Source organism: Herpailurus yagouaroundi, unplaced genomic scaffold (genome assembly GCF_014898765.1).
Source record: "Herpailurus yagouaroundi ecotype Mexico unplaced genomic scaffold, PumYag 205, whole genome shotgun sequence".
NCBI lineage: Eukaryota > Metazoa > Chordata > Mammalia > Carnivora > Felidae > Herpailurus > Herpailurus yagouaroundi.
Genome location: NW_024412436.1, coordinates 2,070,182 through 2,093,929, shown reverse-complemented (window position 1 = coordinate 2,093,929; position 23,748 = coordinate 2,070,182). Strand labels below are relative to the sequence as shown.

The 23,748-nt window shown below is 43.4% G+C and overlaps 1 protein-coding gene across 5 annotated transcripts; it reads left to right on the top strand.

The window, feature by feature from the left end:
• Nucleotides 1–692: 692 nt before the first annotated feature.
• FMO4 (flavin containing dimethylaniline monoxygenase 4) lies at nt 693–22,433 on the top strand. 5 transcript variants are annotated; one of them, XR_005783581.1, is made up of 11 exons: nt 694–939; nt 2,725–2,864; nt 4,912–5,049; nt 7,990–8,178; nt 9,278–9,440; nt 13,536–13,678; nt 14,905–15,104; nt 16,431–16,783; nt 18,254–18,430; nt 18,947–19,016; nt 20,918–20,957. XR_005783581.1 is itself a non-coding variant. In XM_040451710.1 (10 exons), the coding sequence occupies exons 3-10, from the start codon at nt 4,918–4,920 to the stop codon at nt 21,363–21,365; spliced, it is 1,698 nt and encodes a 565-aa protein (XP_040307644.1). In that variant the 5' UTR covers nt 694–939; nt 2,729–2,864; nt 4,912–4,917; the 3' UTR covers nt 21,366–22,433. The 5 variants fall into 5 exon arrangements, 4 of the variants coding, with proteins under 4 accessions (XP_040307645.1, XP_040307644.1, XP_040307643.1 ...); XM_040451710.1 differs by lacking the exon at nt 18,254–18,430 and having other exon boundaries at nt 2,729–2,864; nt 20,918–22,433; XM_040451709.1 differs by lacking the exon at nt 18,254–18,430 and having other exon boundaries at nt 20,918–22,433.
• Nucleotides 22,434–23,748: the final 1,315 nt, after the last annotated feature.

The window sequence follows — 23,748 nt, the reverse complement described above, 5'->3', positions numbered from 1 at the left end:
AGATGTGCTTGCCGATCAGTCTTACCTGGCCCTCTTTCCTCCTCTGAGTTACCTTCTTGACCCCTGTGGGCATTTGCATTTGAGCTCTGGGTCCAGAAACGGGTTCAGCGAACTCAAGATGGCCTTTTATGCTAGCTAGCTTCCAAGCACTCAATGGAGAAGGATAAAAAAAGAAAAACAAAAAGATGGTGCCTATTTAGTATTCTGTTCCTGCTTCTGGAATTATTGTTTTCATTGTGCCCTATGCTAAGATCTAAAACTAATTTTGTGCTTTCTCAAACTCATTTTACCAGCTCTCTCGGCTGACCCTTTCTGAAAGGATGACAGTATTTAAATTGCTTACAAGTTCTGGATTTTAAAACCATATTTCTCGGGTTAGAGACCTATAGACATGAAAGAACTTGGCGAGATGATAGTCACCGAAATGACTTTGTCGTTTGGACGGCTCCTAGGATGGCTCCGGGGACTAAATGACACAGAAGAATCTAGCAAGCAGAATGCCTGTTTCACGCAGGGCTGTGATGTTGGCGGTGACTCTGGCGCCCTCTAAAGGCTACTGTGAGAAAAGCAGCTGCTTACCACGTGCTTTAAGTTTCGGGCTTTGCCGGAAGTGTGACGTTTGGGAGGGAGGGGGGCAGAGGTCGTGTATGTTCTTCGAATCCAGAGCCAGTAATCTAACTCGTCATTTAGCCCTCCCCTCATATCACGGAAGTAGCAAGCCCTTGTCCCACACAACTTTTCATCCTCAGTGAGGACGATACTCTCTGCTGTCACCAGCAAGACTGGAAACAGAGAACTTGATCAAAGTCTGCATTCCTGTGTTGTTGTTTTTCTTTTAGAACAAAGAGTTTGAGATGCGAATTTTTTTTAAGGCAAGCACTATCTTGTCTATTTGCTTTGAGAAATAAGTTGTCAGAGTATCTGCTCTGTGCCAATAAGGTAAGTGTGCTGGGCTATTCTTCATTGTCATTGTCTTTTTTTCTTTTCTTTTCTTTTTTTTAAATGGGGAAATGTTTCCAGAAACCTCTTTTGCAGAGGATGAATATTCCCCTTGCTGAGCGCCTTCCTTAAGGATGAATGTCTTCTTCAGGAGCCTCTTGATCAGGGTGAAAGCAACAGAATTAAGGAGAAAGTCAGCAAAGGAGCTGTTGTAAGGAAACAAAGTTACGTGGCCGGGAGCAACCATCTGAAAGAAAGCTGTCAGTGAGAATAACAGCATCCCAGGACTTTCTGTAATTCTCTTCTCCCCTCTGATGTCATCTTACGGATGACATAGGAGTGCCAAGCGTTGGGAAACATAAAATACTCCACAGGTGTTAGGAAATACTATAGCATTGGCAAGTGAGAATAAGAAATATAAACAGATCAAATTCCAAACCCAAATGAACCATGATCGATCGCATGATTTGCAGATCACCCAAGTCTCTCCATATTTCAGAAATGATTCCTACATGTTCTGGTCTGGCAGGTCTGGGATGGGGTTTTCGTGTCGTTCAAAAGTCCAGTTCAATAGATTAGGGCTCATTTACCAAAGAACTCCGATTAGAAGCAACCTTTGAGCTACAGAGGACCTTACAGTCATAACACACGTTATAGTTTAGAGAGAGCATACACACACCTTATGTCCCACCACTCCCCCTGCCCTTCATGCCTGCGGAATCTCTCCTCCCTTTCAAATCACACCTAGTTTGGTACCAATTACTTGGCATTCAGACATAAAAACAATTCTCTTGGGCTGGAAGAGGACACAGGGAAAACCACTGGAACCCTCTGTTTTACAAATGTAGGAACAATCTCACGGGGAAATAAAGAATTTTAAGTTCCTGCGGCCGGTCAGAGCCAGAGGCAGAACCAGAACCCAGATCTTCCTATTTCTAGTTCACTCACCAACTCCCCTCATTGACTCGAAGCATACTTTTTACATTTACGTATTTATTTTGAGAGCGATAAAACGAGACAGAGTATGTGGGTGTGCATGCGGGAGGAGAGGGGGCAGAGGGAGAGAGAGAGGATCTTAACCAGGCTCCTTGCCCAGCAAAGAGCCCCTTGCGAGGCTGGATCCCACGACCCTGAGGTCATGACCTGAGCCAAAATCAAGAGCCAGACGCTAACCAACTGGGCCACCCAGGCGCCCCCCCCCCCTTTTTTTTATTTAAACTTTTTTATTTGAAGCATATTTTTTAAATGGCTGCCCCCACTCAGAAATTCATAATCTGCAAGTGTTGTGTAATTCCAAGAGGTGTAAATTCCTAATTTGTTTTTGCTGCCTGTACAGTTTCTTAAGTGGCTCTATAAAGGACAAGGTGTTTTGCCCTGGAAAAACACAGCCCACTCTGTGTCTCTAACCAACAGAGACATTGTTGCTCTGTGTTGCTCTGTGTTGCTGTGTCCTGTAGCCAAACAACCCAACAGGGCCTGCAAACGTTGGTACCTGGAGCACACAACCGTTACAGGAACGCACCACATGATGTCATGTGTGTCCACATCTCTCCATATGGCAGCGTCTCCTGTTATGGGGTCTTTTCTTATTACTATTATTTAGTTACTGGGCCTTCATCATCTTTGGGTCCCCACCCTTGGCTCTCTAACTGCACTTCGAGGTACCCGGGTGCATCCATCCATTCAACAGAATGGATTCATTTGCTGCTCGCCTGTTCACTGGAGCATGTTTTGCACTTTGCCAGTTCAATCAGCAACCATTTCTTTTGTGTTTTGATTTCAAAGACAGAACACAGTTGAGATCTACCGACTTCAGCCTTCTACCTAGTGGCCTAGAAATTCCAGTGTCCTCATTGGCAGAGGCCATTTACTTCTGTTTGAAAGCTGTCTAAAAATCCTACTCCTCACCCCAAAGGAAGCTACAGGTATGTATGCCTCCTTATTTCCAAACTCGCTGATTGCTTCTGTCTGTGTGAGCTGTCTTTTCTAGGGAAAAGAGAGGAAGTGAGGGAGATAATTAGGAAAGTAGGGAATGAACACTGATAAATATTTGGTGCTGGGCACTTTTGTGTGAGTAATGTCGCTTTGTTTACAACTCAAACAATTCTACATAGCTCTTTTTCTTATTTTATAAGCAATAAATCTTAAGGTGTTCAAGTAGGTTGTTTGGAGTCACACGGCCAATCAGTTGCAGACACAGGGTTCAAACCAGTTCTGCTGCCTCTAAGTCCATTCTGATTGCAGCCTACCTAGCTCTTTCAATTCAATAGAGACTCCCAAGTCAACCAAGAGTCTCAGGGGAAGAAGTGCCAGTTTTGTCGTAAATAATGGAAGCCAGACCTGGAGGTCTCAACCCTACAAAGAGCAGGTTGGCAAGTAAGATTTGGCAACAGCCCTAAGAAATCCCTCTGTATCTCCTTGCAAGTCCCTGGATCTGCTCCAGGACCAGGTGAGTTCGAGGGTCTGAAGGGGTCAGAAGTCTTCCTCTGCCCCCTGTAAAGTTGATAAATACACTTTGACTCTGTGCCTGGGGACTCTGATTTGATCTAGAAGGCAAGCTGCAAAGGCATACGACACATTCCCCCAAGTCCATCACAAAAATGTGACAGCAAACCTGAGCACAGGTGAGGGAAGAGGCTTTCTAATGGGAACCACAGGACACCTTAGCCTCTCAGACCAACGAGGTGCGCACATCCAACCTCAGAGTCAGAGATCTCGAGACGCTGCAGACTCAGCCCCTTACTAGCAGTGTGGCCGCAAATCATGCCACACGATGACGCTCTGTTTTCTCATTTACTGGCGCTCAGGTCTCAATAAATATTTTTTCTCTTGGTTCCCCAAGGCAAATAGCACTAGAATAAGCGGCATCATGCTACAAAAATCACATAAGGGTTACACAGCAAGATCTCCCCTCAAAAAAATACCATGTCTTCAAAGGCAAAGCCAAATCAATTATACATATATATTTTTTAGAAAACAAATACTTTGACGTCTCGACTACTCTGTGTGTGTTTGGGACTGGCCAGGGGGCATTGAGGGAAAGACAGCACTGGCTACTGAATCCACCTGACGTGTCGAGGGCCTCAGCGTGACATATGTCTGATTTGCTGGAATCAACTGAGTGGTTCGCCCATCTGTCAAAGCAAAAGCTACGTTGGTGTTGACAGAAGCCCAAATTGTAGTACCAAGAAAAACTGGTTCTCAATCCCTATGACACTTACCTCCTCCAGTCTCTACTGACTGCCACAGACATCCCCATGTCCAGAAGACCTCATCCAGAATGCCCCATGTAGCTTTCCTTGGGGACTTTGTTCTGCGTTATGGTCACCCAGTCTTGCCTCTGTGTGAGGTTAAGAACCCCCCACTCAATTCATACAATATCACCATTGCATGGTAGGGGATGACCCATGACCAGCCGTCCTTCAGGACTCTAGAGGCTATGAATAAAAACTAATCTTTTTTGCTAGCCGCAATTCCTCGGGTCCAGAGAGACAAAGTGGAAGCAGAGGGTCCTTTTCATACTGAGGGGATCTAAAGTCCCAAGGGCATCAAGGTCCTGACTATACTAGTTAATAATAAGAACTAAATTTAAGTGAGCACTTACTATGTAGGAAACAGACTTCTACAATCCTTCCAACATATCAATCATTTAATTCCATAACAAATATTTAAGAGCTATTATTATTATTTCCGTCCCCACTGTACTAAAGAGAAAACCGAGGGCTGGAGACAAAAAAAAAAAAAAAAAAAAAAAAAACAGGTAGCCCAAGGTCACGCTGCTAGTAAGTGACACAAAGAGTTAAACCAGAACAGTCCCATTTCAAAGCCCTCATGTTTAACCACAATGTGAGTCTGCCCCAGCTCAAAGATGACAAGAGGGTGTTTATGCCACCATGAAAGTTGAATGCTACGACAGGAGGCTCCTTCCAGTTTTGTCACAGGAGGACGCTCAGGCCACCCTTCTTCCAACAGGGTACCATGGCCAGGCGAGTCGCAGTGATTGGGGCGGGTGTGAGCGGCCTGTCCTCCATCAAGTGCTGCTTGGATGAGGATCTGGAGCCCACCTGCTTTGAGAGAAGTAATGACATCGGGGGACTATGGAAGTTTACTGTGCGTAGCTCGTACCCTCCCACCTCTATCAATCATAATCCGGCTGTCGGCTTTGTCCCTGCTCAGGCATGGTGACTTCAGCCTATCTTGGGGACCACATAAGAAAGCAGCTCACTGGGTGGAGGTGGGCAGCCTGGGTGGCTCGGTCAGTTAAGCTGGCTGACTCTTGATTTTGGCTCAGGTCATGATCTCACAGTTTGTGAGATCAAGCCCCGTGTCAGGCTCTTGTTCACATTTAGCACAGAGCCTGCTTGGGATTCTCTCTCTCTCTCTCTCTCTCTTTCTCTTTCAAAATAAATAAATAAACGTTAAAACAAAAAAAGAAAGCAGCTCACTACAACAACACGGGATTGTGCACGTAAGGTGCCAGTACTGTGCAGGATGCAGTCTGACAGGTGATGAACCCGGAGACTTAGCAGGGCAGAGCAGAGACAGTTGGAGGAGGGAAGAAGGAAGAGTTAAGTCCGCTACACATAGTATTGGAAGTTACAGTGGTTTCCGGACCACATTCTGAGGCAAAGGAACAGAGTGTCACATAGGTTAAACTGAATGGCATTGGTGAATATGGAGCAATGACACTTTTAGAAGGACGGAGGTTGGCCTCAGGGAGTGAAGCCCCAGCCCCCAGGCATTGTTCGGGTCTTTGGGAAGGGAACTGGCAAGAGTGAGGCAAGAATCCAGACCTTGTAGAGTTGGGGGTGGGTAGCTTTCACAGAGTATCAGAATAAAAAAGGTTGAGATGCTGATCAATCCTTCTAAGGAGAAGGGTAGTGCATCCTGGGGGGTTATGTTAGGCCAGCTATTAGGTAACTTGAGCAACAGAAGTAGGGGCTGGAAGTGGCTCAATACCACCTGCCTCTGGCTGGTCCTGGGCATCACAGGGCCTTCGGCAGGGACCTAGGGATCTGTCCCAGCAGTGAGGTATAAAATGTCAGAAGATAGGAGGCCTTGGGGGGAAGAGAAAAGCAACATTCAGTGGGAGCTCCGCATGGAGGAGAGTACTTCAAACTGGTATGAATGAGGGAGGCCTTCATGGAGGAGGTGGCATTTGCCATTCATCGACAGATGGTGAAGAAAACAGAATAAGCAAATGTATGTGAGCGGAAATGGTCACAGCCCTGTGATTATAGTGTACTAGGGGAGAAAAGTTTCTCTTGTTGTACCGTGAGCCTGATGGAACCAAATGGAGCCAAATGTCAATGTGGACAGAAAACACTGGGTCTGGTTTGTGTCCCTTCTGCTATTTGACCCCACAGTTTGTTTGGTTTTCTTCCCCTAAAGTAAGATAGATAGGGGAGCCCGGGTGGCTCAGTCAGTTAAGCGTCTGACTCTTGATTTCCGCTCAGGTCGTGATCTCACTCGTGAGATCGAGCCCCGCGTTGGGCTCCGTGCTGAGTGTGGAGCCTGCTTGAGATTCTTTCTCCCTCTGGCCCACCCCATTTGTGTGTGCATGCGTGCACACACACGCTCTCCCTTTCTCTCTCTCTCTCTCAAAAAAAATAGAGTAATATAGATAAATTTTAGAAAATAATACTGAGTTAAACAAAAAGAAAAGTACAAATTAAATATAATATCAATACCCATGAGAATTATATACCTGCACTATTAAAATTTCTCTGTATGTTGTACATCTGAAACTAATGCAACACTGTGTGTCAACTATACTCAAATTAAAATAATAATAATAATAAATTTCAATGTAATTTCTTTCAGTCATATATATACTATTTCTTTTTCAAAAATGCAGTGATAGTATTGATGTTCACCCATTCACCAAGTACCTGAGTACCTGTGCTTATAATGTCCCTCTACCAGGATGGGGACAAAATAGACAAGGACCCTGCCCTCCTTACAGTCTGGTAGGGAACAAAAACAGTAAAACACATTGTTACAGTGCAGTGTGATCAGGGTGTGTTGAGAGTGCAGGGTGCTATGCGGCTGGAACAGCTACCTTAGAGACGGCATCTTATGGAAATTGACAGCTAAGAAAGATACTTAAAAGAGAAATAGAGATTAGCTTCAGCCATCAGAAGTTCATTGAGGCCTTATTTTTTAGAGAGAGAGAGAGAGATTGATAGAGCATGCAAGCTGGGGAGAGGGGCAGGGGAAGAGAGAGGGAGAGAGGGAGAGAGAGAGAATCCTAAGCAGGCTCCATGCCCGGCACGGAGGCCGACGTGAGGCTCCATCCCGTGACCCTGGCATTATGACCTGAGGTGAAACCAAGAGTCAGATGCTCAACCAACTATGCCACCCAGGTGCCCCCATCGGTGCTTTTAATATGCATGTTTTTGTTTTGTTGGTACGTTTTTTGAGTGTGTGAGGTTGCAACAAGACAACAGTGAGTTGAAGAGTCGATGAGAAAACAGAGGCTGCCAGTATGTGATGATTTTTTTCATGAAGATTGATATAGGACACAGAGAGACAAGGCTGGAAAGGGAATAGATATAGGTTGAAAGGGAGTATTGTTTTGTTTTTAAAAATTAGAGTCTTCAGTATTTTAAGTGCTGATGGGAAGGAGCCAATAAAGAGAGAGTGATTGAAAATATACATAGACGATAAATATAAAAATCAGTGAGGAGTTCTCTGAGTAAAGTGAAGAGAAAGAGGTCTAGGGCATGAGTTGAGGGAGTGAGGATGGCAAAGAAGGGGAAAAAAATAAGCAAGGGAGACCATAGGCCCCATGTTCATGGAATCGCTTAATGGCATTGTTAGTCTTGGAGAACCCTGTTAAATGTGTTAACTTCTTTGTAGTTTGATAAAGATACTATGTTTAATAAATCCAATCCCAACAACGATTTCTGATAACTATAGCATAGAGACCCAGTGCTGCATTTCCGTGGAATTCTTTGGAATGGTGAGTGGAACACTGACTGCTAACGATCTCTTTTCTCTTCCTCCTGACTCCCCCACCCCATCAAGCTAACTGTGCTCTCACCACAGGAAACTTCTAAAGATGGGATGACCAGGGTCTACAGGTCATTAGTGACAAACGTCTGCAAAGAGATGTCATGTTACAGCGACTTCCCCTTCCAAGAAGATTATCCAAATTACATGAACCAAGGAAAATTTTGGGACTATCTCCAAGAATTTGCTGAGCACTTTGACCTTCTGAAATACATTCGGTTTAGGGTAAGACACCTTGGGTCACGGAAGGTTAATGAATGGGGACTGCTCATTCGGCAATCTAATGCAAATGGGATATTTAAGTAAATTCATTCCTGATTTTATCTCTATATGAACAAGGCAGATAATAAAGACTCCTCACTTCTCCTGCTTCTCATGTTTTATTCAAATAAGGCATTAAAATACTGAATATCCTGGTTCCTCTTCTGAATCCAAATTCTTATTCAGGATGAAATTTAGAATGTTTTTCTTTTTGAGAGGAAAGGAAAAATAAATTTTGCCCATGAAACCCACTGGGAAGAAGTGACTAGGAATCTGGACCACAGAAATTATAATGAGCCAAAATTCATCTTCCTATGTTTTCCCAAGTCATTCAGTGTTGTAACTCACCTCCTTCTCACCGGGAGTAAAAACTGAATGTTTCTTCCTTCCAGTGAAGTCATTCAGATGTTTTGGGTCATGCTCTCTATGACTACTTTTGAGACTTTGTACAAGTTACTTAATTTCTTTTTTTTTTTTTTTAACATTTATTTATTTAGAGAGAGAACGTGTGAGAGCACAAATGAGGAAAGAACAGTCTCCACACTGTCAGCACAGAGCCCGAGACGGGGCTTGATCTCACAAACCATGAGATCATGACAGGAACCGAAACCAAGAGTAAGACACTCAATCGACTGACCACCCAGGTGCCCCAAGTTGCTTAATTTCTTTAGGGGGGAGATAAACCAATATTGACAGACCTCCTATCCTGAGACTCACTCAGCCCACTTGAAGTAACAAACATGGTTACCATACCAGTCATTACATGAAGTCCAAAGGTGATTGATAGCAAGTGAGTGTTTGGGGGTGCCTGGGTGACTCAGTCGGTTGTGCGTCTGACTTCGGCTCAGGTCACGATCTCGCGGTGTGTGAGTTCGAGCCCCGCGTCGGGCTCTGTGCTGACGGCTCGGAGCCTGGAGCCCGCTTCGGAGTCTGTGTCTCCCTCTCTCTCTGTCTCTCCCCCACTCGTGCTCTGTCTCTCTCTGTCTCTGTCTCTCTCTCAAAAATAAATAAACATTAAAAAAAAAACATTTTTTTTAAGTGAGTGCGTGTCTTTTACTTTCAGACCACAGTATGCAGTGTCACGAAGCGTCCAGACTTCTCTGAAACTGGTCAGTGGGATGTTGTCACAGAGACAGAGGGAAAGCGGGACCGAGGTGTCTTTGATGCTGTCATGGTTTGCACTGGACATTTCCTGAATCCTCACTTGCCTCTGGAGTCCTTTCCTGGTGAGTCACTTCTACCCGAGATCGTGCCTACTCTGCTGGGTTATTCTAGAAGAAAGTTGTTTATTTGCCATTGGAAATAATTCATGATGATTATAAGTGACTTGATGCTCAACCTCAGAAAAAGTGTGTACAAAATAACTTGGAAAGGTAGGAAGCTATGGAGGTGTCAGGCCTTATTACTTACTTATTAATATAAATGCTGTTGTTATTATTTAAGCTTTATCATGCCTGATCTGATTCAAGTTCAGTGATCACATAACCCTATCAGATGTGTCATTAAAAAAAAAAAAAAAAAAGCCAAGCTTTTGAATTCTGTCATTAAATTACAGGTCATTTGAGTCAGGAGTAAACCGCAAATCAATAACTTAATTAATAAACAAACAAACAAACAAAGTGAGAGCATAAAGAAACTTGACAGATTTGTTTTTAAGAAACATAGCAGTTGGGGCACCTGGGTGGCTCAGCTGATTAAGTGTCCAACTTCAGCTCAGGTCATGATCTCACGGTTTGTGAGGTCAACCCCCGCATCAGGCTCTGCACTGACAGTGTGAGGCCTGCTTGGGCTTCTCTCACCCCCCCTGCCCCTCCCATGCTCTCTTTTTAAAAATAAATAAATAAACTTTAAATATATATATTAAGAAAGAAAGAAAGAAAGAAAGAAAGAAAGAAAGAAAGAAAGAGAAAGAAAAAAGCAAGCAAGCTTTCAAGGAAGACTATGAAGAATAAAGCTTGCAAACCTGGGCCAATGAAGAAAATGAAATGTAAATCTTATAAACGTAATCTCATTATAATCAATTAACAAAATATCGTATTCAAAAAAGTGTCTTAGAGACCCAGTGGGAGACCTCAATGCATACTATTGCAAAGAAGCAGTATTGTAAATGATGGTCCAGCTTGCAGCTAGCCTGGGGGCTCAATCCACAATGGCACAGCAGTAAAGAAATATAGAACCGCCTGTTATACAATGTTTCTATGGGGAGATTTGTTACAAGATGTGATACTATGTTTTGGAATACAGTATCTTGTCAGGTTTGGGTTGGCTCGCCCTCAGTTGTACTTAGACTCTGACTAAAAGATGCTGTTGCAAAAGATCAACCAAGAGCTGAGAGGCGAGGATCCTTGTGGCAGTATAACGTACGTAATCTGGGAGAGCTGGTCCGAAGGAAAGAGACTGGGCAAACACAAAGGAGAATGACAAGGGAGTTTGGGATCAATACAAGAGCAAACATTTCTGCATACTTTAATGATCTCTGGGGCGGGGGGTGCGGCTGACTGCAGTAGAAATAGCCGTGTGCCCTTCTCTTTTGCCACAAAACCCAGATTATAGAGAAGGAAGAAATCCACACATACAGATGTCAGAGACTCCTCCTGAGGAGGTCTTAGTTTAAGACCAGACTTCAGAAGGATTTGTCACAGGAGGACACCAGGTCAAATATGCCAATGTCCTCTGTGTTCCTAGCATGGGGTATCTTGGTGAGTAGGCATGGTTTCAGGTTTCCAAAGAGTCCTGGTCTGCTACAGTTCCCCCAGGGACATTGGCCCTTGGTGATAAGTGGCATTTAACATAATAGTTATGAACAAAGTTCTTCATGCCCAGCCCAACATGGGGCTTTAACTCATAACCCTGAGATCAAAACCTGAGCAGAGATCAAGAGTCAGACATTTAATTGACTGAGCCACCCGGGTGCCCCTAGGAGCAAAGGTCTAAAGTCTGGAAGCCCGGACCACATGCCAGCACTAGTTGCATAATCCTGGGCAAACTTAACCCAGTGATTCCATTTAGAGAGTGGTTTAAGAATTAAATGAGTTCAGGGCACCCGGATGGCTTAGCCAGGTAAGCGTCTGACCAGCTCAGGTTCATGGGTTCGAGCCCCGAGTCAGGCTCTGTGCTGACACCTCAGAGCCTGGAGCCTGTTTCTGATTCTGTCTCCCTCTCTCTCTGCCCCTCCCCCGCTCACGCTCTATCTCTGTTTCTGTCTCTCTCTCTCTCTCTGTGTCTCTCTGTCTCTCAGAGCAGGCCTGCTCTGTGGGGCTTGCCCTTCCTCTCCCCCGCCGCGCAATCTCGGGCCATTCCCACCGCTTTTCTGTCAGATCATGGCAAGCCCTCTCATCGCTTTAAAATCACCCAAGAAAATTCTCATTTTCCTAACGAAAACATCTTGCCTCGTGGAATAGTCAAAACTTGCAACCACATGTAACGGTGGGGCTTCCCCTCCCCCGGCTGGAGCCTGCTTTGGGCTGGACGCTCAGTGGGAACAGGAGGCACCCATGGCTTTCCCCCTTCCTCTCCCAGTGCCCCCTCTTGCCAAACCCGTCACCCACCAGCTATAGTCTCTAACCCTAGACCCTTCCGGAATTAGAGTCACAGGGGGCAGGGAGGGTCTTTCTTGACTGGCACCAAGCAGGCGCTAGTTTTCTCTGGCCGCAGACATGCCTAAGACTGACACTTTGCTTTCTTGGTTCTGCTTCAGAGGGACATTCCATGAAGGGGGATCTCTCAGTGCAGCCCCTTAGCATGGGCCGCACCCTCTCGCTGACCACGCACAGCTCCTTGAACCCTAGCTCCTCCCCCAGTCATCTCCACACAGACTGTCTTTAGGGTCTCACTGCCTGGGCAGATAGATGCCTGTCTTATCCAAAGTTCCTTTCAGTTGGCATCAGGGGCACCTGGGTGGCTCAGTCGGTTAAGTGTCTATTGATCTCAGCTCAGGTCTTGATCTCAGGGTCATGAGTTCAAGCCCTGCGTTGGACTCCACCCTGGGCATGAAGCCTACTGAAACAAAAATTGGCATCATGGGGCTCCTGGGTGGCTCAGTCTGTTAATTCTTGATTTCAGCTCAGGTCACGATCTCACAGTGCGTGAGTTGGAGAGCCCTGCATCCGGCTCTGGACTGATGGCTTGGAATCTGGAGCCTGCTTTGGATTCTGTGTCTCCCGTCTCTCTGCTCCTCCCCCACTCACGCTCTGTCTCTGTCTCTCTCTCAAAAATAAACATTAAAAAAAAAGTTGTTTTTAATAAATAAATAAATGTTACTGAGCAAATGAATCAGTCAATCACTGTGATAGAAGATTGATATATTCTAGGAGACAGTTTCATTTTTTTATATTAAAATTTCAAATGTACTTGAAGTACTGGGGTGAGAAGCTTTTAAACTCTCTAAACTGCAGGGTTTCCTTCCAGATTCTTCATCAGTGTTTCATCTCACTGATGGTCACTGTCCCCATCACTCTTGTTTCCTCTGCCACCTCATAATGTCCATTTCTGCAGCCACCGCTGGAAATACCTCTACTTCCGCTGTTGCGACCAGTCTTCATTTTTATGAATCCATGGCTTATGTCTTTTATACGTGCCAAGGAGATAATTACCAAAAATAAATCAAGAGAAGAAATATTTGGATACATGAGTCCTTCTCATGTATACAAATACCATAAGAGTGATACTTGTATCAACAGTGTTCGGAACTTGAAAAACCAGTCAGTAACACAAATGTAAATAATGCAAGAATAGAGTATAAATAAGCATATGGTATAATAAAGCATTAAGCCTATAATAAAGAATAACGTAAAATAAGCATAGAGTATAAGTAGCAAGCCTAAGCCACAAAAATCATTATGTATAAGAGAACTTGCCACAAAATTTCTTTTGTGGAAAATTATAATTGAATTAAAATTCACTTGTAAATATGTTCTATACACAAACCATTTTCTTATAGAATATATCTGTTGGGTAAAATAACATGCATCAGCGATCTACTTCTTGCTTAGGATGTTCAGGGTCGTGCATGAGATGTTTCTTATGGTCTGCAGTGACCTTGATTTCCCCAAGTAATTGCTTTAAAAGGGAGCACTCATGTGGAATTTAAATTCTCCCGTATTTTTAAATCTCCTGCAGGTTGTACTAAAGCTATACCCAGGCTCAGAGAATCCAATGGGAGAAGAAAATGATACGTGGCTTCTATGTCCTGCAATTAGCAGCAGGAGCAAAGGGCTGACATATTTCTGGAACGTTCCTTTTCCTACAGACCCTATGCCTGCATACTAGGGAGTTATAAAACTTTAGACGCTTCTGATTTTCTGATCCCTCCCTCCCCTCAGGTATTCATAAATTTAAAGGCCAGATCCTGCACAGTCAGGAATATAAGAGCCCAGAAGGCTTTCAAGGCAAACGCGTGTTAGTGATCGGTCTTGGGAACACTGGAGGGGACGTGGCAGTGGAACTCAGTCGAACGGCAGCTCAGGTACACAAGGGTGAATCCACACCCCCACCCCATCATCATTGCTGGTGGCTGGAGAGAGGGGTACAAACTATAAAGCACATTGGCCGATTGCTAAATCATGTGGACCCAACGTGAGTGAAAAAAAAAAAATCCACACATAACAGAATTGAAACATCTCCAAGAGGGGTCAAGGACACTGTGTGGATGCCAGACCACGAGGCATTTTTTCAGAGGCACTGTTTCAGGAACAAGACCAAATGAATAAATTACTCCACCCAGACCACTGATCTGTTTTTACACTCTCTCTTCATAATTCTGGCGAAACCCCCATATAAAAATAGAAAATGGAAGTTATTTTCTGAACATGTCCAAATTTTCTATTAGAAGTCACATTTAGAACTTGTTTTCAGATAAAAACAGCCTTCACTTTGCCCATGAAGTGTGCAGAATGACTTTAGAAAGTCCAAGCATAGATTCGCAAATTAGAAATCTGTTCCACTTTAACATATATTATAGGACATTATTAGATTTGGGAAAGAGATGTTGAAGATTTTTATTGAACTCAGTTAAAATTGCTTTCCCAAAACTCCACTTTACATTCTGTATTATTTATATGTAAAAGATTGCCAGGTCAACAGTGCACATATCTACTAGCACTGTAATTTTTATAGTGAACATGATAAAAATACTTAACAGATATATAGATCAGGTAAAAGTGACATAAAAACGAAAACAACAGAAATAGTCATTTGTAGTTCTATGTACAAACTCACCAGTTAAAAACAGAAGCTATGAAGGAAATCTTGCCATTTGCAACATGGATGGAGCCAGAGAGTATAACGCTAAGTGAAATAAGTCAGTCAGAGAAAGACAAATACCCTATGATTTCACTCACGTGTGGACTTTAAGAAACAAATGAGCAAAGGGAAAAAGAGGCAAACCAAGAAACACACTCTTACCCACAAAGAACAAAGCTGAGAGCACCAGAAGGGAGGGAGGTGGGGGGATGGGTGAAATAGGTGATGGGGACTAAAAGTGCACTTGTCGCGATGAGCACCGGGTGATGTGTGCAAGGGTTGAATTACTATATTGTACACCTGAAACTAATATAACACTGGATGTTAATTAACTGGAATTAAGATTAAAAACTTCTTTAAAAAGGACAGTTGTTATAAGAACATTTGAAGCACATCAAACAAACATACTACAAAATGATGTACATATATTTATCCTTCCTTACTTTTTAGGTACTTCTCAGTACTAGAACTGGTGCCTGGGTTATCCACCGCTGTTCAAATGGGGGTTACCCCTATAATATGGTGATTACAAGAAGATACCTTAATTTTATGGCGCAAGTTCTGCCCTCGTGTGTACTAAACTGGATTCAAGAGAGGCAAATGAATAAAAGATTTAACCATGAGAATTATGGACTAAGTATAACAAAGGGGTACTTAAATTTTTTATTTAATGGGAAAATTATTGAACCAATAATTTTAGGGCACCTGGGTGGCTCAGTCAGTTAAGTGTCCAACTCTTGATTTCGGCTTAGGTCATGATCCCAAGGTCATGAGATCAAGCCCCCAGTCAGGCTCTCCACTGACAGCATGGAGCCTGCTTGGGATTCTGTCTCTCCCTCTCTCTGTATGCCCCTCCCCCACTCACTCAGGTGCATGCACGTGCTCGCTCTCTCTCTAAATAAATATATTTTTAAAAAACAATCAATAATTTTTAATTCTACTTTATTCAGAACTCAAATCTTCAGTAATTATTATGCTGCCTTTATTTATTCTGCTCTGGGCTTAGTTCCTTAAGACAATGTCCATCAAGTACCACAAATAGGAATATTCTCTGTCTGGTAACAAAATTAGTAATTCATGAGACTAGAATATAATGAAAGATAAAAACTTTTCATTTCTTGAAAAGTCAGGATGTTAGCTTGAAAGTCAGGACGTTAAAATTGGCTTTGAGGAGTCTTGAAATGGGCACCATCTACAAATGGAATATTTGCAGCATCTTGAGTACAGATGGCCAGCTCTTGCCAATGATTCTCTGGCTGAATGATTAGAGGATGAATTTCCAATAGGAGTTCCTAAAATTAAACATTTTAATATAACATGCATCTGTATGAAGCTGCACATGGCAAGGAAAAGAAAACTTTTGAAATGAATGTAAGGTCATTAAATGTGACTTCTATTTTATGCTTGACCCAAATATTTTTTTTTTCATAAGACAGCTCTCAACTTACAAAGAAAATTAACAGCAGTGGATGATTTGATATGTCAATTTTATAAAGACATTATATCTGCCATGATTAGATGGAATGATGTTCGTAATAAAAAATATTTTTCAGCATAACTTGGTTCAGATTTTTTTATTTTTATCCAAAAATTTTCTTGCTAATTTCCTCTTTGTCTAACATCAACCCTTTGAGGCCTGGGTGATGTGAGACCTGATTCTTAAACGGATTGCTGTATACTCGGTCCCAATTCTTCGAGAAAAGCATTGCTCCAGAAATGAATTTCAAGAGACAGAGAATTTTAAACCCCAGGCAGGAAAGAATAGGTTTAGCCATTTTCCACATGCCTTCTACTGGAAGCAGAAAAACAAAAGATGCTATTGAAACAGTAAGTTGGGTAGACAACTTTGAACTAGACATTGGTCAATTCACTCCCTTGGCTTGGCAGATAATTCCCCTGAGCTGACCAAATAAATAATTTGCTCAACCGTCTCACAGATACAACTACAATGAATAATTTTCTCTTCTGTGTCAAAGGAGAAAACCAAAATTCATTGTGAATGATGAGCTGCCAATCTGTATCCTCTGTGGGACGGTCACTATGAAAACCAGCGTGAAGGAGTTCACGGAAACCTCTGCTGTCTTTGAGGACGGAACAGTGGAGGAAAACCTCGACGTTGTGATCTTTACGACAGGATACACATTTTCTTTTCCCTTCCTTGAAGAGCCTTTCAAAAGCCTTTGTACAAAGAAGATATTCCTGTATAAGCAGGTCTTTCCTTCAAACCTGGAGAGGGCAACGTTAGCTATCATTGGCCTCATCAGCCTTAAAGGATCCATCTTATCAGGCACAGAGCTCCAGGCACGTTGGGCCACAAGAGTATTCAAAGGTACCTTGACTCTATTTAAAGCCCTACGTGATCAACTGAGTTTCCAATTAGTGTCTTGTGATTCAGCCAAAATGGAACAGATGTGAGCTAAAGTACCATAAGATATTTCAAGTTTAGGAAATATTTAATTTCATATATGAGTAATATTGTCATGGGTGTGCTTATGTCACTAACGTGACGGTGGAAAAAAGGTTTTGGTTGTGTGGATGGGATTAATTTGCACAGCAAGATATAATCATGTTTCTCAGATTAACTGAAATTGTTGGAAGCTTTGGGATCCTATATTCTGTTCTACTCTAGCTTATTTACTTCTAAATCTTTCTATTTATTTCTAGAAGTAGAACTCTATATCCCTTCCAAAGGAAGTTGCTGGAATAATGCAGACTGTGAATAAAGTTGAGTTCTGAGGAGATGGTAACCTTTGAGTAATGCCTATAAAAAAATATTTTAGACACTAGACACGAACTGCTGTCAGTTTTCACAGTAAGAGCACAGATGATGGAGTCGGGGTTACCAGGGTCTGATCCCAACTCTAAAACTCATTATCTTTGTGAGGACCTCTCTGAATCTCAGCCCCTTCATCTGTAAAATGGGGATAATAAAACCTCTTTCACAACAGTTTTGTGAGATGGATAATGTCTGCCGACCACTTATCGTGGTACCTGGCACACAGTGAACTCTACTAATTGGTAACTGGCATTCTTACTCTTGCTGTTACTATCATACCTCTCCAAAGTAGGGCAGGTTTTAGATTAGTAAGCATTTTAAAGAATTGCATTTGCATGATTTTTTTTATATTTTTAATGTTTATTTTATTTTATTTTGAGAGGGGGAGAGACAGAGCGTGAGCAGGGGAGGGGCAGAGAGAGAAGGAGACACAGAATCCGAAGCAGGCTCCAGGCTCTGAGCTGTCAGCACAGAGCCCGACGCGGGGCTCAAACTCACAAAGTGCGAGATCATGACCTGAGCCAAAGTCGGATGCTTAACTGACTGAGCCACCCAGGCGCCCCTGATTTTTTAACCATAAACAGCAATCACAATTGAGCCAACCAGGTGTTCTTTCGCAGAATTGTGTCATTAATGAATAAAAACAATCACCAGTAATTTATCAACAGTATACAAGACAGTACTAAGTTGTGTCGACTTCGTTCACCCTCTACAAATGTAATAGACCTCAGATTCCGCACATTTTCATTAAATGATCACAAATATTTCTTTCTTTAAGGCCAATTAAAGTGCTTTCACAACATTATCTGGTTATATTAAAATCTCAGAAGACTCTTAAGTACGTGGTGTTTTGGGTTTTTTTTTTAATGTTTTGTAATGAGCTCAAAAATGCTCACCAGGATGATAGAGCTGACAAAACAAAACTCAATTAGATGACGCCACAGGAGGAATTACATGCTTCTCCAGAGAGCCTCCAGACGCAATCTGAGAACCACTACGTAAAGTCTTGCCCGCTTTTTACAGGGTAAAGTGACTCTAGTGGCAAGCACACGACGGGGCTAAGTCAGACCTATCTCAAGCGGATACTAACCCCCCACCCTGGGGCCAGCACTTGGCTCCAGTCGGAAGAGCAGAGTCCAAGAGCTGAGACCGTCTAGGAGAGAGACCGAGAAGGAACACATGCCCACAACCACTCAAGAGGTCAGAGCCTAGTCTCTCTGTGAGGCTGAGGGACCACCAGGCGCTTCTACACACGAGGCTTCCGGTGCAACAGGAGTGAAGACATGTCAAAGCAGGGCTATAAAAACAAGGTCGTCTTAAGTAGTTACATTTAACCCACAAATAGCTTTAACACACACATACAAATACAAACAGGGGTATACAAACAATACAATACAAACAGTATATATGAATATATGTAATGTGCAAGCGGGTAAATGAGCTGGAGCAGGTACCGATGACCGATGGGTCAGCGCAGGCTGAGGTCTGGATGACAGGGGCGTCCGTCCTCATAATTCTGGCAGTAGAATGCCACAAACCCTGGTTAAGTGGGTTTGGAGGGGCATTATGCTTCCAGAAATTACCTCTAGTTCCAGTCTAAGCTTTGACTATTACACGTCCTAAGGATAGAGCAGTGGGGGGCCAGAAATGAGGGAGAAGAGAACGCAAAGGAAAAGGCACATGTGACGTTAATGTTCTTTCCAATGTTTCTCACAGGACTCTGTAAGATACCTCCGTCTCCAAAATTGATGGCTGAGGCTACGAAAAAGGAGCAGCTCATAGAAAGGTATGACACGACATGTAGCTTCTTCGGGAAAACCTACCAATGTATTTCCGTACCCACAAACCTGCATCGGAGCCAGAAGAATATGCTTTTAATCCCAACTGTTCCACCAACTAGATGTGTGGTCTCGGATGTGTTAGGTAGGGGTACCAGCTCCTCTCAGCAGAATACAGAGCCAGGGCCCCAACAGGTGGCAACCTTGAGCTCACTTGGCCGCCAGAACCCCCTTGTGTCTTTGTTCTTGGGTCTCTTAGGCTGCTCTTTCTCTGCAATTCCTGGTGTCACCTCTTCCTCGCTCCTAAAAATTGGTGAACCCCAACCTTAATCCTCAGATCCTTTCTCACTTCTACGAACACCCACTCCTAGGCGGCCTCACCCAGGCCTGTGGCTCTCAATTCCATCACACAGTCATGACTCCCAAGTCTCTCCCTCGAATTCCAACTCCTAATCCAGTCCCTCCAGATATCTCCACTTGGATACCACTTAGATATCTCAAATTTAATACAGCTAAGAATGAACTCTAGCCCTCTAACGCCTGCCCACTCATCCTGCACCCGGGCTGCTCTGAGACTTTTCTTCCCCTTCTCAGTCACTGGCTACTCACTCTGGGTGATCCGCCAGAACCCCTGAGCGATCCTTTTCTCCTCTTTCTCTCTCCATACCGCACATCAGCAAATACTGTCAGCTCCTACCTTCGAACAGAAGGTAGAAATCCAGACCCTTCTAGCTACCCCCACAGCCACCCCAGACCAGGCCACTGTCACCTCTCACTAGGACACTGGCTGTCACCACTTATCTGGTCTCCCGGCCTCCTCTCTGCTCTTCTACAGCGAGTGTCAAGTCTTGACACTGCGGCAGAAGTGAGGAGCACCACATTGTCCTTCTGGTCAAAACCCTCTGATTGCTTCCCATGTCACTCCCAGAAACTTCCCTGGGGCTCCCCAGTGCTCCAGAGCAACCAGCTGTCTCTGTGCCCTCGTGGCCTAGGTCCTCCCACCTCACCCATACTGCTCCAGTCCGAGGCAGCCTCCTCCCTGGTCCTCAAACACCCCAAACCTAGCCCCCTCAGAACCTTTGCACTTACTCTAACCTCTGCCTGGAATGTTCTCCCCTCGCCTCCCCCCCATACCTACAGGCTCACTCTGTCAAATATCGCCTCCTAAGAGAAGCCTTCTCTGACAACACTGTATAAATATGGCGGCCTACTCAATCCCTTCATTGCATTCCCCCCCCTCCTTTATATCTCTTCATAATACCTATTACCACCTGATTTATTATCTATCTGCTTGGCTGAGGGTTTCTATAGCCTGTTAATTTCCTCACTAGAAGGTAAGCTTCTTGACAACACAGACTTTGTTTTATTCATTGTTAGACTCCTGGCAGCTAGCATGATGCCTCATGTGATATTTATTGAAGGAATGAATGAATGAATGTCATTAGGACATCATGAAAGTTTACTAACCACAGAAATAGATAGGAATAACGCTTTCATATACATGATACCCACATCTGTGTCATGTTCAGGGCCCCATGTATGGCTCTCTCAACTCACAATTAATGTCAATAACAATAATTTAGGTGGCCATATATGTGATGCTTTCTGATCATGTTCATTCGTTCAATAAGTGCTGTATTGACACTGGATGAGATTTCACCCTTATATCAAATTCAAGAACCTAAAACATTATCTAGAACTGCTCTTCCGATTGCCTCCTTTTACCATCTCCTTTAACAAAATTACCTTCCCAAATACCTTCTGTAGATAAACTCTTATTTTTTTTGCTTTGCAACATAGAAAAACATTCCCAAACATGGCTTGACTGTGATAAAAAGAAACAAAATGGTGGGAGGAAGGGTGACTTATAACTTGAAACTGAAAAATGATCCATCTTTTTCCCCTGCAGGGGTGTGATGAAAGACATCAGTAAAGATAAACTTGAGTACATCACCTACATGGATGACATTGCCGCATGCATAGGGACAAAGCCCAGTGTCCCATTTCTGTTCCTCAAGGATCCCAGACTCGCTTGGGAAGTTTTCTTTGGACCGTGTACTCCTTACCAGTACCGCCTAAAGGGACCTGGGAAATGGGATGGAGCCAGAAATGCCATCCTGACCCAATGGGACAGGACACTGAAACCCTTAAAAACTCGAATCGTCCCTGATTCCACAAAGCCTGCCTCCATGTCACATTATTTAAAAGTTTGGGGGGTACCTATCCTACTTGCCTCTCTTCTGCTGATCTGTAAATCTTCACTTTTTCTGAAGTTGGTGCAAGAATTTCCTCTTACCAGTAAGTATTTGGTGAGGATGAATATGATTGGTTACAAGGGTTGTCCCGAGCCATATTAATTCTATCTCCAAATATTTGTGCATCCCTTCTCTCCTCTCCATCATAACCGCTATCTTTCAAGTTCAAGTCATCTCTTACCTGAATTATTATACTTACTGCCTTCCTCTCTAGTCTCAGTGGCTCCTTTCTTGCCTCCGTTTCCAATCCATACTCTACTCTGCTACCTAAGCAATTATGTAAAATAAAAATATTGCCATTGTTTCCATAAAAATGCTGATTGGAATAAGATGACACTCAAATTAGTTAATTTGGTGGAAATTTTAATATAGAGATTACTACAAAAGGTTTGGGCAGACTGTAAGGAAATCATAGGGATAAATGAAATACTCCCAGACTAGTAACAATGAGATATTTTTACCATTCTGAGGCCTAATGAGGCAAGAGGAGAAAACAATTATAAATGAGACAGAGAGACTTCTTTGTGGAGAGGGCTACACCTCAAGAGTTACGGCCTTCAGCTGACAGATGAAGGCAGTCCATGGTGACCCCAAAAGTGCAAAGCTTGGGAATAAGTTCCCTAAGTTTATTTTCTTCCCTCCCTCTGATCCCCTGCCCATGCTCCCCCATGGCCTAACCCAGCCAAAACTCAAAGGACAAGGTTACCAACTATTGTGGATTGAATTGTGCCCCTCAAAAAGTTATATGCAAGTCCTAACCCCTGGTACCTATACCTTGTTTGAAAATAGGATCTTTGTGAATGTAATCAATTTAAGATGAGATCATACTGAAGTAGGGTGAGCTAAATGCAATATGATTGGTGTCCTTATCAATGAGGATAAGACACACCAACAGAGACACGGGGGGAAATGTTGTGTGAAGACGAGCAGAGGTCGGAGTGATGCATCCACAAGCTAAGGATGGCCCAAACACTGGAAGCTAGGAGAGAAGCATGAACAGACTCTCCCCCAGAACCTCCCGAGGAAATCAATCCTGCTAACACCTGGGTTCCAGACTTCCAGCCTCCAGAACGGTGAATGAACAAGCCACCTGGTTTGTGGTATTTTGTGGTGGCAATCCTAGGACACTAACATACCGACTGATGCCATCCACAGAAGTCGGCCTCCTAACGTACAGACGGAGCAAAGACAATGGAGAGCACATATGGAAGGGCAGACAGAAAGGACCCAGTGCAGACTGTTTACTATCCTTCAAAATTTCTCCTTTGATTAGAGATAATCGTCCAAATTACTGAACCTGGAAGAGGAGACCCTTCGTGATCTGACCGCATTTGCCCAGGTCGCCAGAGTCCTGTCCTACAGCTTCCCCCACTCCACTCTGGACCTACCATCCAACACTACCAAACTGTCAGCTGCGCCATACCTCCTCTCTTTGGCACAAGGCATTGCCTCCACTGGGAACTCGAATCCACCCCAACTCTCTTTCGAGAGAGAGGTCGATTATCTCCCTCTGTGAAGCCTTTCCTGGATCCTTAAAGCAGAGTCGACCTCCCATTCGTAACGACTGCCCTTCATGTACTGCTTTGTCATTGCCCTTTTCTTACTGTCATGTACAGTTGACCCTTGAACAATGCAGGTTTGAACTGCATGGGTCTACTTATATGCAAATTGTTTTCAATAAATACAGTACAGTCCTATAAGTATGTTTTCTCTTCCTTACGATTTTCTTCATAACATTTTCTTTTCTCTATTACTTTATAGGAATACAGTCTATCATACAAATAACACACAAAATACATGTTGATTGACTTTATGTTATCAGGATGGCTTCCGGTCAACAGTAGGTGATTAGTATACTAGTAGAGTTAGATTTTGGGGGGAATGAGAAGTTATACAGATGTTTTACTGGGCAGTGCTGCGTGGTTTAAGGATCAACTGTAACATTCTTTTTGTGTCTGTCTCCCAGCAAATGAGAAATTACTGAGGGGAGTTGTGTCTTGTTCAGCTAAAACACTGCCTGATCCAAAATATTGCGAAATAAATATTTGGTGGCTTACCAGTTGCCTCACCAGCTGACTTTCTTGTCTGTGTTCTCCTACCCAGATTCTTTCTCCTGCCAACATGATAAACATCCTCAGGTTCCCTCAGCCACGCAAACGAACGAGAACAGTTCCCCAACAGCAAGAAATCCATATGGCAAATACAGTCAATATGGCTATACAATAACTAGCAACCATGTGTCCTGGTTGAAAGCACTCTCTCTGACTTGGATTATAATCCCAGTTCTGCCATGAGCTGTGAGGGCTTGGCCAAGTGACTTAGCCTGGCTAAGCCTCAGTATCCTCATCTGGAAAATGAGGAGAAAGGTAATAATGGCATCTACCTTAAAAGCAAACAATGAGACAATACAGGATGTTAGCTACCCAGTAAATTAACTATCAATAGCTGATGAGCCCGAGGACATTTTCAATTCTCTGACTTAAAG

Excerpts from the sequence above, each read along its gene's own strand:
- FMO4 (XM_040451710.1), top strand. The coding sequence starts at position 4,918 with ATGGCCAGGCGAGTCGCAGTGATTGGGGCGGGTGTGAGCGGCCTGTCC. Across the intron at positions 5,050-7,989 it reads GGGGACTATGGAAGTTTACT|GAAACTTCTAAAGATGGGAT; the intron begins GTGCGTAGCTCG and ends CTCTCACCACAG. Across the intron at positions 15,105-16,430 it reads GGACTAAGTATAACAAAGGG|GAGAAAACCAAAATTCATTG; the intron begins GTACTTAAATTT and ends TCTGTGTCAAAG.